At 49.0% G+C, this 14,276-nt stretch overlaps 1 protein-coding gene across 15 annotated transcripts in view; it reads left to right on the top strand.

Moving 5' to 3' along the window:
* Positions 1 to 11,563, top strand: part of DAB2IP (DAB2 interacting protein) — a 273,236-nt gene extending 261,673 nt beyond the window's left edge. For 7 of the 15 annotated variants that reach the window (XM_077284866.1, XM_077284862.1, XM_077284867.1 and 4 more), the window contains 4 exons: positions 1,020 to 1,222; positions 3,918 to 4,005; positions 5,196 to 5,266; positions 10,591 to 11,563. In XM_077284866.1, the coding sequence (XP_077140981.1) occupies positions 1,020 to 1,222; positions 3,918 to 4,005; positions 5,196 to 5,266; positions 10,591 to 10,600 (372 nt within the window). In that variant the 3' untranslated portion in view covers positions 10,601 to 11,563. Of the gene's footprint in view, positions 1 to 1,019; positions 1,223 to 3,917; positions 4,006 to 5,195; positions 5,775 to 10,590 lie in introns of those variants that run through there. The other 8 variants (XM_077284854.1, XM_077284857.1, XM_077284858.1 and 5 more) reach the window with 3 other exon arrangements.
* The last annotated feature ends 2,713 nt before the right edge of the window (positions 11,564 to 14,276 follow it).

Below are 14,276 nucleotides of genomic sequence, written 5' to 3' on the forward strand. Positions count from 1 at the left end.
GAGGTGTGAATCTGGCCTTCGCTCCGGTTCATGAGAAGATTCAAAACTTCATCAGATCTCGTTCACTGACAGCAAGCAGAGGACACCCGTGTTAACATCCAGAGATGGTAACCCTGAGCACACGTAGTCCTGCTCTGAGCTGAGGGTCTGTTGCAGCTGTATCTAGTCACTGGACTGTGACAAGCTCACACTACATGTTCCGGACTAGCTACAACTGTGACAGACCCTCAGCTGTGTACTGGATTACTGCCACCACTGCAGAAATGACAGGATGGTGGAGACCCCTTTATGTGTGACAGCTGTCTAATCTCATCAGGGAAGACAGATCTGGTACTTGCGAGAGCCAAAGTGAGATCCGTCAGCAGCAGCTTGTTGATGGTTTCCAGCCTTCTGCTTGTGGAGCATCATCTACATGAATGTAGAGAATAATGGCGGAGGCCTGGTGGCGAGGAGGAACGCGGGTCGTAAAATTGCAACCTATTAATGAAGTGCGTCGTTCCTGTTGGCCAATCAGAGTGCAGCGCCCTGGAGTTGAAGCCGTGGCCTGATTGGCTGCCATTAGTAGTGGTCAGTACTGGGGCTGTAATCATGTACCTACCGCCATCCTACAGTCCACGGCTATTCTTCTCTCTCAGGTTTTGGGCTCTATGAAAATGCAGAAAAATCATCAGGGTGAGTGACCCCAATCAGGCGCCACCGCCCTGCATAAACCTGAGATCTGATTGGTTGTCGTGACACCAGTAGGTTCCGTATGATGGATGGGACATCATGTCTCCTGTAGCCGCTTCGGCTTCTCTCCTAACATGTTTGCATTGTGCTGTTCCTCTGTTGCTCCTCCTGAACTTGATGGAGGGTGTTGTCACTAGGTGTGTGCCACAGTCTCCTATTGTCCAATCCGTGCTGCCAGTGATTGACAACTTCTCCCGTAATATGACAACCCCCTCCATCAGGTGTGTGGATACCTTGTATGTACAGTGGTGCGTTCAGTAATGGTGATTAACCCTTGTCTGTCTCCACAGTACCAGCAGGAGATCCTCGTGCTGCAGGATAAGCTGCGACTCTCCAACAAGAAGCTGGAGGAATATGAAAGCCGCTGCAAGAACCAAGACGAGCAGACGCAGAAGATCCTGCTGGAGTACCAGGCGCGGCTGGAGGAGAGCGAGGAGCGGCTGCGCAGGCAGCAGGAGGACAAGGAGATGCAGATGAAGGGGATCATCAGCAGGTAAGGGGGAGCTGACACCATGGATGATGGGGGTTACAGTACAACAACCCCACTTCCACCTCACAGCCACCAAATAGAGGTTGTGCTCCTCAGATCTCTGCATCCTGCTAGTGAATAAGTGGACTTCTGTCCTGACCTTGTCCTGCTCACACAGCTGACATTGCAGTGCCTAAGGCTACTTTCACACTAGCGTCGGGCCGAGGTTACCGACGCTAGCGTTCTCTGCGCCGCACAACGGGGGCAGCGCATCCGCTGCCCCATTGTGAGGTGCGGGCGGAGTTCCGGCCGCGCATGCGCGGTCGGAAAAAGCGGACCGTCGGCGGCAAAAAATGTTACATGTAGCGTTTTTTTGTGCCGACGGTCCGCCACAACACGGCGCAACCGTCGCACGACGGTTGCGACGTGTGTCAATCCGTCGCAATACGTCGCTTAATGTTAGTCTATGGGGAAAAAACACATCCTGCAAGCACTTTTGCAGGATGCGTTTTTTCGGCCAAACGACGCATTGCGACGGATTGCAAAAAACGCTAGTGTGAAAGTAGCCTGAGTTACCCATGGCTCAGCTGATGCTGTGTGAGCAGGCCCAGGCAGGGCATGTTCTCAGCCTCTGGCTACAAACAGGACTGTTCTCATTCACTGAAGGTAATCGCAGGCCTTGGGAGTGAAGAATCCAGAAAGTCAATTAGAAGTTGCAGAACTTTCTATTATGCACAGGCAGAGTATTAAAGAGCCGGTGTTATTTAAGGGGCACTCCGGGTACTAAAAATAGACTTTACTCACTCTCCACAGATGAGCAAACAGATCCTGTATCATGTGACCTGGCCGCCATAGCTCTCTGTCCACCGGCAACAGCATCAGTCACATGACCTCAGCACTTTCCCCGCTATCTATAACCGCCCCCATGAGAAGTGTCTGAAGCGGAAAAATGCAGGGATCCGGAGAGGAGGAAGTGTGGACATAACCCAGAATTTATAATGTTCTTATTCCTGGACTGCCCCTTTAGATTTCAGAAGCCAGCACCTGCCCTTAAATCATTACTGGTAGCTCCAGAGGGCATCCTAGTCCCAGATAAACAGTTATTCGCAGGAGTTAAAGGGGTTATCTGGCCACACATAGTGATGACCAATCCAGAGCGAAATGTTTTCAGATCATCACTACGAAGTTAGTGGTGGTCCCACACCAGTCCAAACCACACCAATCGGCTGAGATTGGCTCCGGCCACAGTCCTGCAGCAGAGATCTGATTCAGAGGAATATAAGGACAACAGCGGCCGCTCAGTACCACATGTTTACATCTGACCACTGCAAATAACTTCTGACTTATGTGGGGGTCCCAGATGTCTACCATGTATTTCATACTGTGACTTAGCCTATGGATAGGGGTGGCCAGACAATCCCTTTAATTATCAGACCTGTCATTAATTCTGATTATAGATGAACCACCCATCCACATCATACTGAGAAATCACATGGCGCTACACTGACATCACATATACACTGGAACTGACAGCGACGTCCCTTATACTGAGCGAGCACATGGCGCTACACTGACATCACATATACACTGGGACTGACAGTGACGTCCCTTATACTGAGCGAGCACATGGTGCTACACTGACATCACATATAATGGGACTGACAGCGACGTCCGTTATACTGAGCGAGCACATGGCGCTACACTCACCACATATACACTGGGACTGACAGCGACGTCCCTTATACTGAGCGAGCACATGGTGCTACACTGACATCACATATACACTGGGACTGACAGTGACGTCCCTTATACTGAGCGAGCACATGGTGCTACACTGACATCACATATACACTGGGACTGACAGCGACGTCCGTTATACTGAGCGAGCACATGGCGCTACACTCACCACATATACACTGGGACTGACAGCGACGTCCCTTATACTGAGCGAGCACATGGTGCTACACTGACATCACATATACACTGGGACTGACAGCGACGTCCGTTATACTGAGCGAGCACATGGCGCTACACTCACCACATATACACTGGGACTGACAGCGACGTCCCTTATACTGAGCGAGCACATGGCGCTACACTGACATCACATATACACTGGGACTGACAGTGACGTCCCTTATACTGAGCAAGCACATGGCGCTACACTGACATCACATATACACTGGGACTGACAGCGACGTCCCTTATACTGAGCGAGCACATGGCGCTACACTGACACCACATATACACTGGGACTGACAGCGACGTCCCTTATACTTTAGCGAGCACATGGCGCTACAATCACCACATATACACTGGGACTGACAGCGACGTCCCTTATACTGAGCGAGCACATGGCGCTACACTGACATCACATATACACTGGGACTGACAGCGACGTCCCTTATACTGAGCGAGCACATGGCGCTACACTGACACCACATATACACTGGGACTGACAGCGACGTCCCTTATACTGAGCGAGCATATGGTGCTACACTGACATCACATATAGACTGGGACTGACAGCGACGTCCCTTATACTGAGCGAGCACATGGCGCTACAATCACCACATATACACTGGGACTGACAGCGACGTCCCTATACTGAGCGAGCACATAGTGCTACACTGACATCACATATACACTGGGACTGACAGCGACGTCCCTTATACTGAGCGAGCACATGGCGCTATACTCACCACATACTTTGCCACAGGCTCATGTCAGTGGAGGAGGAGCTGAAGAAGGATCACGCCGAGATGCAGGCGGCGGTGGACTCCAAGCAGAAGATCATCGATGCGCAGGTGAGGAGTGAGATGCACCCGGCGGATTCACTGATTACGTTCGGCACCAGAGTCTTGCAGTGTTTATTCATGATGTATAATTCTTACATGGATCTGAACCCACAAAGGTGCCAGGTTCATTAGGAATGTTGCAGTGCACTGCCTTGTGTCCCCAGTCTTGCAGGGTGAGGTGCTAAATTCATAAGACGTGCACTCCAGACTATGAATTTGGTGCCTCTCCTAAGTGGCGTGCACCTCTATGTGCATCACAGACTGGAGCAGCATTTCCGGGGTACAAAAGCCACAGTTTTAATGAATTTTAGCAAAGTTGTTTAAAAGTGAAAACGAGAGATGTCACAACATTTCTGCGCATCTCTTCATTGTGCAAGAATTTAGCAACTTTTCAAAGCTTTTCCTTCCCTTTCTGTGGTGTAATAGATTTGATGAGTCGACCCCAAAATGTCTCATCAAGGCTGGCAAACCAAACTGTCCTGATCAATCAGCACCGACGTCTATTGGAAAGTTGCAGAACTTAAACCTCCCTTATGTTCAAGGGGCGGCTTGTAGGGGACGGTCCTCCTCATCCGTGTCGCGCTGGGGGGACGGTCCTCCTTCTCTGTGTTGCGCTGGGGGGAGGGTCCGCCTCCGTGTCGCACGCACGGGGACGGTCCTTCGTGTCACGCGCAGGGGGGACGGTCCTCCTCCTCCATTTCGCACGCAGGGGGGACGGTTCTCCTCCGTGTCGTGGGGGGGGGCGGTCTTCCTTCTTGTCGCGTGCAGGGGGGGACGATCCTCCTTTGTCACGTGGGGGGGGAAATCCTCCTTTGTGTCACGCGGGGGGGTCCTCCTCAGTGTCGCGTGCAGGGTACTTTCCTCCTCCGCATGCAGTGGACGGTCCTCCCCCTCTGTGTTGCGTGCAGGGGACAGTCCTCCCCCTCTGTGTTGCGTGCAGGGGATGGTCCTCCTCCGCGTGCAGGGGCCGGTCTTCTCCTGTGTTGCGTGCAGGGGATGGTCCTCCTTCTCCGCGTGCAGGGGCCGGTCTTCTCCTGTGTTGCGTGCAGGGGATGGTCCTCCTTCTCCGCGTGCAGGGGCCGGTCTTCTCCTCTGTTGCGTGCAGGGGATCGTCCTCCTTCTCTGCGTGCAGGGGCCGTTCTTCTCCTGTATTGCGTGCAGGGGACGGTCCTCCTGTCATGTCTGTTCTTTCATTGCAGGAGAAACGCATCGCCTCTTTGGACGCTGCCAACGCCCGGCTCATGAGCGCCTTAACCCAGCTGAAAGAGAGGTACAGCATGCAAACACGTAACGGAATCTCCCCCACAAACCCGACTAAATTGCAGATCACAGAGAACGGCGAGTTCAGAAACAGCAGTAATTGTTAATGGCTGGGACCAGGCAGAGACACGGCAGACCGGACTGCGCCCTGGACTGATGCATTGTGGGAGCGCGGACCGCAGATGTAATATGATGTGCCATAAGAGATCATTATTTCTATAAGATTCTCTTATTTTATGTTCACATTTTTATTTCCTCTCAGAACTTTTGCCAAATTCTGTCCAGAAGGGTAAAAACTAAGTCAGAGCGACGGCCGTATGAGTCTGCGCAGCGCCGTGAGCGCTGTCTGTAAACACTAGAACCTGCTGCTACTGTCACAGCTTTCAGGATCCTGTGACGCCCTGTACACAAGCTATAGCCGCAGGAAGTACAGTGCCTTGAGAAAGTATTCGGCCCCCTGGAACTTTTCAACTTTTTCCCACATATCATGCTTCAAACATAAAGATACCAAATGTACATTTTTGGTGAAGAATCAACAACAAGTGGAACAGAAATGTGAAGTTGAACGAAATTTATTGGTTATTTTACAATTTTTGGGAAATTCAAAAACTGAAGTGGGGCGTGCAATATTATTCGGCCCCTTTACTATCAGTGCAGCAAACTCACTCCAGAAGTTCGTTGTGGATCTCTGAATGATCCAATGTTGTCCTAAATGCCTAATAATGACAAATATAACCCACCTGTGTGTAATCAGGTTTCCGTATAAATGAACCTGCTCTGTGATAGTCTCAGGGTTCTGTTTGAAGCACAGGGAGCATCATGAAGACCAAGAAACACAACAGGCAGGTCCGTGATACTGTTGTGGAGAAGTTTAAAGCCGGATTTGGATACAAAATGTATCACCACTGCAAATCTTCCAAGACCCGGCCGTCCCTCTAAACTTTCATCTCAAACAAGGAGAAAGCTGATCAGAGATGCAACCAAGAGGCCCATTCTCACTCTGGATGAACTGCAGAGATCTACAGCTGAGGTGGGACAGTCTGTTCATAGGACAACAATCAGTCGTACACTGCACAAATCTGGCCTTTATGGAAGAGTGGCAAGAAGAAAGCCATTTCTCAAAGATATCCATAAAAAGTGTCATTTAAAGTTTGCAACAAGCCACCTGGGAGACACACCAAACGTGGAAGAAGGTGCTCTGGTCAGATGAAACCAAAATCGAACTTTTTGGCAACAATGCCAAACGATATGTTTGGCGTAAAGGCAATACAGCTCATCACCCTGAACACACCATCCCCACTGTCAAACATGGTGGTGGCAGCATCATGGTTTGGGCCTGCTTTTCTTCAGCAGGGACAAGAAAGATGGTTAAAATTGATGGGAAGATGGATGGAGCCAAATACAGGTCCATTCTTGAAGAAAACCTGTTGGAAGACAAATCTTCGTCCCAGTCTCAGGTCTTTTGTAGACTCCCAACAAGACAATGATCCCAAACATAAAGCAAAATCTACAATGGAATGGTTCACAAATAAACGTATCCAGGTGTTAGAATGGCGAAGTCAAAGTCCAGACCTCAATCCAATCGAGAATCTGTGGAAAGAGCTGAGAACTGCTGTTCACAAATGATCTCCATCAAACCTCACTGGGCTCGAGCTGTTTGCCAAGGACGAATGGGCAAGAATTTCAGTCTCTTGATGTACAAAACTGATAGAGACATACCCCAAGCGACTTGCAGCTGTAATCGCAGCAAACGGTGGCGCACCAAAATATTAAGTTAAAGGGGCCGAATAATATTGCACGCCCCACTTTTCAGTTTTTGAATTTCCACAAAAATTTAAAATAACCAATAAATTTCGTTCAATTTCACAATTGTGTTCCACTCGTTGTTGATTCTCCACCAAAAATTAACATTTGGTATCTTTGTTTGAAGCATGATATGTGGGAAAAGGTTGAAAAGTTCCAGGGGGCCGAATACTTTCGCAAGGCACTGTAAGTGACCCCTCCCCAGTCAGTGTATTCATACTATAGCCCACGATTACACTGTCCTACTCACCACCAGCCAGCCTGGAGCTTGGGTCACGTGTATTACAACTCTCATCAGGCTATAGGATGTCTTCCAGGTGTCTGTGGTGGACTGTGTACATTTTACCTGTGGAATAAAGATGCTTTATCAGAACCAGTCTCCCCTCGTCTGCAGATTATATAGGGGTTCATGGTGCGCGGTGCCCTCAGGTGTCTATGCAGAAGAGCTGCAGGGTCATTACAGCCAGGAGCCATAGGGTGTTTCTCCCCAATATTAGTTGCCCACCCCTAATTCTTTTTGTGCACCCCCTTTGCGGGGTACACTGAGGTTAGTGTCAGGAAATATGGACCCAAAATCCAGATAGAAGCGATGGGATATGACGGAACTTGTTCTTCACTGGTAGATACAGGCTGCAGGCAGACAAGTCCGAACAATAATTCAAGGTGTAGCAGTAGAGATGTAGAGAGTGTGTATAGAGGGGTGTACTTACTTATACAGCTAGGATCTTGTGATGTGACCTGATCTGTTAGAGCCGGCAGAATGCCAGGGTGGAGGATGGATGTACACGGAGCCGTCACATGGCTCCTATTGACATTTCTGTACAACATGATGGCTTCTGTGAGCCAGGATGGTGGCCAGGGAGGAGCAGCACCATGTCTGTCACTCCAGGTCTATGGGGATGGAGTGAACCACCCAACCTTGGGTGTCTCATGCATTGTAGCTTCTTGGGGTGAGACTGCGGATATCCAAGTCCATTTTTTTATGTGGTCTCACTGGGCGATTTACAGACACTCCGAGCACACACAGCGCCACTTTCTGCAGCATTTGACTCGTAGTCTTCTGTCACACTTGTCACCATCACGCAGCAATATTTCATTTCATATATTGTTACACTGAAGTAATTTCAGGTCAGGTCATAGACTCCAATTTAACGTCAATAGCTCCAGCCACTCACTGTGAAAACACCTGACAGAGCACAAATCAGCTGTACCGAATGCCTGACCCTCCTGACATTAGTCAATCTAGGAAAATATAATGCACAAAGAAAGGGAAATATCCTGACAGCAGAAGATTGTGTGACATTAATGTGCCACCACATCAACAACTACAGGAGACCATGCAGCCAAAATACATGTGGAAGGAGTCTTGACCACAGAGCTTGCAGGCTTTACACTGAATAGCCACTGTATTAGAGACCCTCATCCTTTCACAGTTGGATCATCCTGAATGGACATTAAACTGATCACAGGATTTTGTTGCACCCCGGGTCATCAGTCTAATGTGAATTCATACAAAGACTGATCCAAGAAAGAGTAGAAAATTCCATTGATCGCAGTGACTGAGGCCTGGTGATCAGTGTTAAACTACTTGGGACTTGGGTTTCACTGCCAGCCTTCTGGGGATTTCTGGTGCCGCACAACAGAGACTAGAACAATGATAAGATTGCGTGATCCGAAGAAATATGCTGATGAAAGGTTCTGGAGATTGTGAAGAATCTGTCTGAAGAAAGTATCAGAGGAGAATGTGAAGAATTGGTCTGATGAAAGGTTCAGAGGAGGCTGAAGAATCTGTCTGACGAGATGACCAGAGGTGAATGTGAAGGATTGGCCTGATGAAAGGATCAGAGAAGAATGTGAAGAATCGGCTCATAAGAAATTCGGAGGAGAATGTGACGAATCAGTCTGATGAAAGGATCAAAAGAGACTGAATAATCTGTCTGATGAGAGGATAAGAGGAGAACATGAGGGATTGTCCTGATGAAAGGATCAGAGGAGAACATGAAGAATCAGTCTGATGAAAGGATCCCAGGTGACAGTGAAGAATCAATCTGATGAAGAAAAGCTGTAGTATTAAAACCAAAACATGCTGGCATCATAGCCCAGAATGGATGACGGATGCACAGGCTCGGTGGCTTTATTGTATTTTCAGTTTCCTCCCTTAATGTCTTACTGAGCAGGGTTGGTTCTTTGCCTGATGACATGGATCCAATTTTTGATTGCATCATGCTGAAGGCAAATGAAGATCCAATGCGCTCCTAGATGGCGGGCTGTAATAACGTGGCTATTCAGTGTATAAGGAGGTGATAGAAAAACTGGGGAGGAGTCCTGACCATAGGTGCTTACAATCTAGAAGATTGAAAAGAAGCAGAAATCCAGTCTGATGTCGGCGCTCCCGAAAATTGTAACATGTAATGGATCGGCTTATTTTAAAAAAAAAAGTTTTTTTTATTCTAAATGTACTAAGTAAAAACACGTTTTGGCTTGGAAAAAGCCTTCATCAGGTAAAATACATGTATCTTTTACCTGATGAAGGCTTTTGTCGAGATGAAACGCGTTATTTTTACTTGGTGCATTTAGATTTAGACAAAAAACTTTTTTTTAGATAAGCCGATCTATCACGTTACAATTTTCGGGAGCGCCGGCACCAGACTGGATTTCTGCTTCTTTTCACCTCCAGAGGATTGAGGATCGCCTCACTGACCAGGAGCTGTGTAGCAGACCGAGCAGCTGGGACCTTGGTTCTTGGTTGGGATACCCCCCAGGGCCAATACGCTGTTCCTTCAACCTGAGTTTGATGAGTGCATCAGCTTTGCACTATTATGTGTGATATTTTTAATATTGCGCTTAGATCCTGCACAGTGCTGTCCCTTTTATATTCCCTATCCTCAGGGTATTGTATAAAAATCTATAAGATTGAGGGAGATGCAGGGGGACATTGTATGTCCTATTCTCTAGTAATAACTAAGGCTCAGTCCCCCCCCCCCCATAACCTTTGCTTTTTTTTCACGTCTGGGCATTTAAACAAACATTTATAGTAAAATAAAACAGAATACAGAAACCCAAAATTCCATCGCAACTCTGAGAACGCTGCCTTTGATAAGGACATAAGCCGTGGTGGTCGGATACGGATACCTGACAAAACACTGTATTTCAGGCTGAAAAAAAGCTTCACGCATCGTATGTGGAACAGGAGCTCCCACAATGCACTGCTCCCTGGTCACCGGAAACTAGAACACTTTAGGCCTGAATGGAGAAGAAAAGCTGACTTGCTGCAGCTAGTATACAGTAGGAGAATGGGGGCGAGCAGCATCATTCTCGGTATTGTAGGGTCCAGTGTAGAACGGGCAGCCCCCTCTCTGCTTAGTCCGTACAGTGTGTGATAGAAGGGGCTGCTCGTCCTAGATCACACATTGAATGGACCCAGAGGGGCTGTTCGTCCCACATCTGCCCTAGAACTGATGGATCTATACAGTATGTGATGTGGGACGAGCGGCCGCTGCTCCGGGTAAATGCTATCTCTTTTCTTTACAGTCTGCCTTAGATTTCTTTATATTTTGGAAAACGTGAAGAATGTAAACCATCGACAAGTCTGGACCAGGAGCGACTCCCTGCGGACTCTGCTGTGCTCAGCCCCTCCAGGGCGAGGGCTATATACTGTGTATGTTGGAGACCACCGGCTATAAGTCACTGGTGTAATAAACCATTACCCTGAGCGAAACATAAACATGGGGGGGTCACACCACCATCCTCCATACTACTGCACAGATTTGCGGCAGCTGACACTAAAACCTCAATGGAGAACATATAAACTTTTAAGAACTTTGCTGTTTTCAGGGGAAAGCTCCACACAACACACCCCTCCCCAGGAGAATGTATGTTGTAGCTTTAAATCTGCAGAGACTGACGAAGATTTATAAATGTCTATTGTGATTTGTGATTCTCGTTGTGAGAGAGGCGCCGCATATACCCCGTCTCAAAGCGCCTCTATGGACCGATACCTGAGAAGAGTCATTTATTTATAGTCCTTTTTTAGTATGAAAAATGTCCTCCCATCGCAGCAGTCGCCGAGACGAGGCATACACGTTATTGGTCGCAGGATCCTGCAGCACAGAAAGGGGATGCTCAGGTTCCTGAGCTACAGTCAGACTATGGGTTCAATCACATCCAGTGCGTGAGACAACTAGTTCTGCCACATCGTGGAGACAGAGTCTAAAGCAGTTATCTATCATGATCGTTTTTTTGGGCAAGGAACAGTCACTGCATCGCTGAGCAGGAAACTGCAGTACCTTGTGGCAGCAGCAGGAGGCAATGGCTTCCACATACAGCAGCTAGGACAGTGTCATTTGTTCATTACTCATGGGTCATATATCCTGCTGTGTATATTACATTGTATGCTATGCATATAGAATTACTGTGATGCAAAATTTGTTCAGGGCCCGGAAGGGGCTCCCACAACTCATCACAGAAATCAGCAGAAACAATAAAGATTTCTGATTAACAATCTGTACATGTTTTTTCTCATATGTGTACTTCAGCAGGTAATGGAGCAGATTGAAAGGTCACAATTTTGCTGTAGAGTCTGTGCAACTCTTGCACATAGCCAGCTGTGCTGCCACTGGGGAATTGCAATCACAGTTATTCTCCCATTGCAAATTCTGTTCCTTAGTAAAACTTACAAACTTTCTTGTGTATGAAATTAAACAAGGAAACAAGATTCCTATAAAAGCTGAACAACTAACAGGACAAGAGATATCTGCGAATTCGCCAAAAAATGCCACTTGTGTGGGAGTGATGCATCACCAGACACCAGCTTCTGGCAGTGTTCCTGAGGAACCTTAGCCCGGCCATTGTTAGGCTACGTTCACATTTGCGTTGTTGGGCGCAGCGTCGGCGACGCATGCGTCATGCGACCCTATCTTTAACATGGGGGGCGCATGGACATGCGCCGGTATGCGTTGTCATGCGTTTTATGACGAATGCGTTTTTTTGGCGCACCAGACAGGGCGCAGACGACGCTACAGGTTGCAGTTTTGATGCGTCACATTTCCAAAGAAAAACGCATGCAACACACCTGCGTCGTAAATGCGCCAAAAAACACAGTGTCTATGAAAAACGCATAGGGCGCAGTTGCCTGCGTTGAGCCGCGTTTTTTGACGCATGCGCCTTTTGACTAAATGTATTTTTTGGGGGGCGTTTTGGATCTTGCCAATTGTATAGGACAATGCATGCGTCAATAAACGCTGCGTTGTGTATGCGTTTGACGTGCGTTGCGTCGCCGACGCTGCGCCCAACAACACAAATGTGAACGTAGCCTTAGTAGAGTGGTCCAAACACATGAGAGATCATTGTCTGTTCCTTACACTAGAGCTAGAAGCAAAGTTCACATAGAAACTCCAGCTACACTACATGAACGTGGCTGCAAGAGGAAGCGGTCTCCGATACCTGAGGAGGCAGGTGCTCAAAAACCTCCAGCGTCTGCAAAAGCCCTGAGAAAGATTTGATGGCAACAGATGCTGAGATGTCAATTCAACATTAAGGCGCATGCTCTATTCCAAGACGTCACTTCTGTTGATCCAAAAGCACAAGTAAAGTAACCTATGAAAATCAGAAGTTCTGGGATTCTCATCTATGGTGCAATGATGCAAAACTGGAACTTTTTGGGAATATGGATTAGAGTTATGTCTTGAGATGGAACAATAAAGCATCCCTCTCAAAAGAGCGTAAACGCAGCAATACCTGCAGCAATATATGTCGGGCTTAGCGATACCTGCAGCAGCGCAGGACGGGGATTTGGCGATGCAGGTCAGGCTCAGCAATACCTGCAGCGAAGCAGAGCAGGGGCAAGGTAATGCCTGCAGCGATGCGGGGGCGAGGTAATGCCTGCAGCGACGCAGGGCTGGGTCAAGATAATGCCTGCAGCGACACGGTGAGGGCATGGTAATGCCTGCAGCGACCGAGGGCAGGGTCAAGGTAATGCCTGCAGGGCGAGGTAATGCCTGCATCGACGCAGGGCGGGGTCAAGTTAATGCCTGCAGCGACGCAGGGCGGGTTCAAGGTAATGCCTGCAGCGACGCAGGGTGGGGGCGAGGTAATGCCTGCAGCGACACAGGGCGGGGTCAAGATAATGCCTGCAGCGACACAGGGTGAGGGCAAGGTAATGCCTGCAGCGACACAGGGCAGGGTCAAGATAATGCCTGCAGCGACACAGGGTGAGGGCAAGGTAATGCCTGCAGCGACACAGGGCGGGGTCAAGATAATGCCTGCAGCGACACAGGGTGAGGGCAAGGTAATGCCTGCAGCGACACAGGGCAGGGTCAAGGTAATGCCTGCAGCGACGCAGGGCGGGGTCAAGGTAATGCCTGCAGCGATGCAGGGCGGGGGCGAGGTAATGCCTGCAGCGACACAGGGCGGGGTCAAGATAATGCCTGCAGCGACACAGGGTGAGGGCAAGGTAATGTCTGCAGCGACACAGGGCAGGGTCAAGATAATGCCTGCAGCGACACAGGGTGAGGGCGCGGTAATGCCTGCAGCGACACAGGGCAGGGTCAAGGTAATGCCTGCAGGGTGCGGTAAAGCCTGCAGCGATGCAGGGCGGGGGCAAGGTAATTCCTACAGCGACACAGGGCGGGGGAAGGTAATGCCTGCCTCAATGCAGGGTGGGGGCAATGTAATTCCTACAGCAACACAGGGCGGGGGGCAAGGTAATGCCTGCAGCAACGCAGGGTGGGGGCAAGGTAATTCCTGCAGCGACACAGGACAATGGCAATGTAATGCATTCAGCGACACAGGGTGAGGGCAAGGTAACGCAGCGATGCAGGGCAGAAGCAAGGTAATGCAGGCAGCGACCCAGGGAGGGGGGCAAGGTAATGCCTGCAGTGACACAGGGAGGGGGCTCAGCGATGCAGGGTGCAGTTTTTGGTGGATTGTGAAAAAGACATCTGGAGCAGCAAACCCAAGACTATTCTCCGAAACACTGCCAGAAGCTGGTGTCTGACCATGCATCACATCTGCAGCAGGTTACAGCAGCCAGAGGGGCTCTACTATTTATTACTTAAGATGCTGGTCACAGTAGAATGAATAATCTAGAGACTGCAGTAGCCAGAAGTAGGATGTTGTGGTGGAGTTGGAGAAACCACTTCTTGCGTTCAGCTATTTACATTGGGTTAATGCAATGAAACAAGTACAGCAGGAAACGTGTAGTCACTCCGAAGAAGCCG

The sequence above is a fragment of the Ranitomeya variabilis genome, chromosome 2 (genome assembly GCF_051348905.1).
Source record: "Ranitomeya variabilis isolate aRanVar5 chromosome 2, aRanVar5.hap1, whole genome shotgun sequence".
NCBI lineage: Eukaryota > Metazoa > Chordata > Amphibia > Anura > Dendrobatidae > Ranitomeya > Ranitomeya variabilis.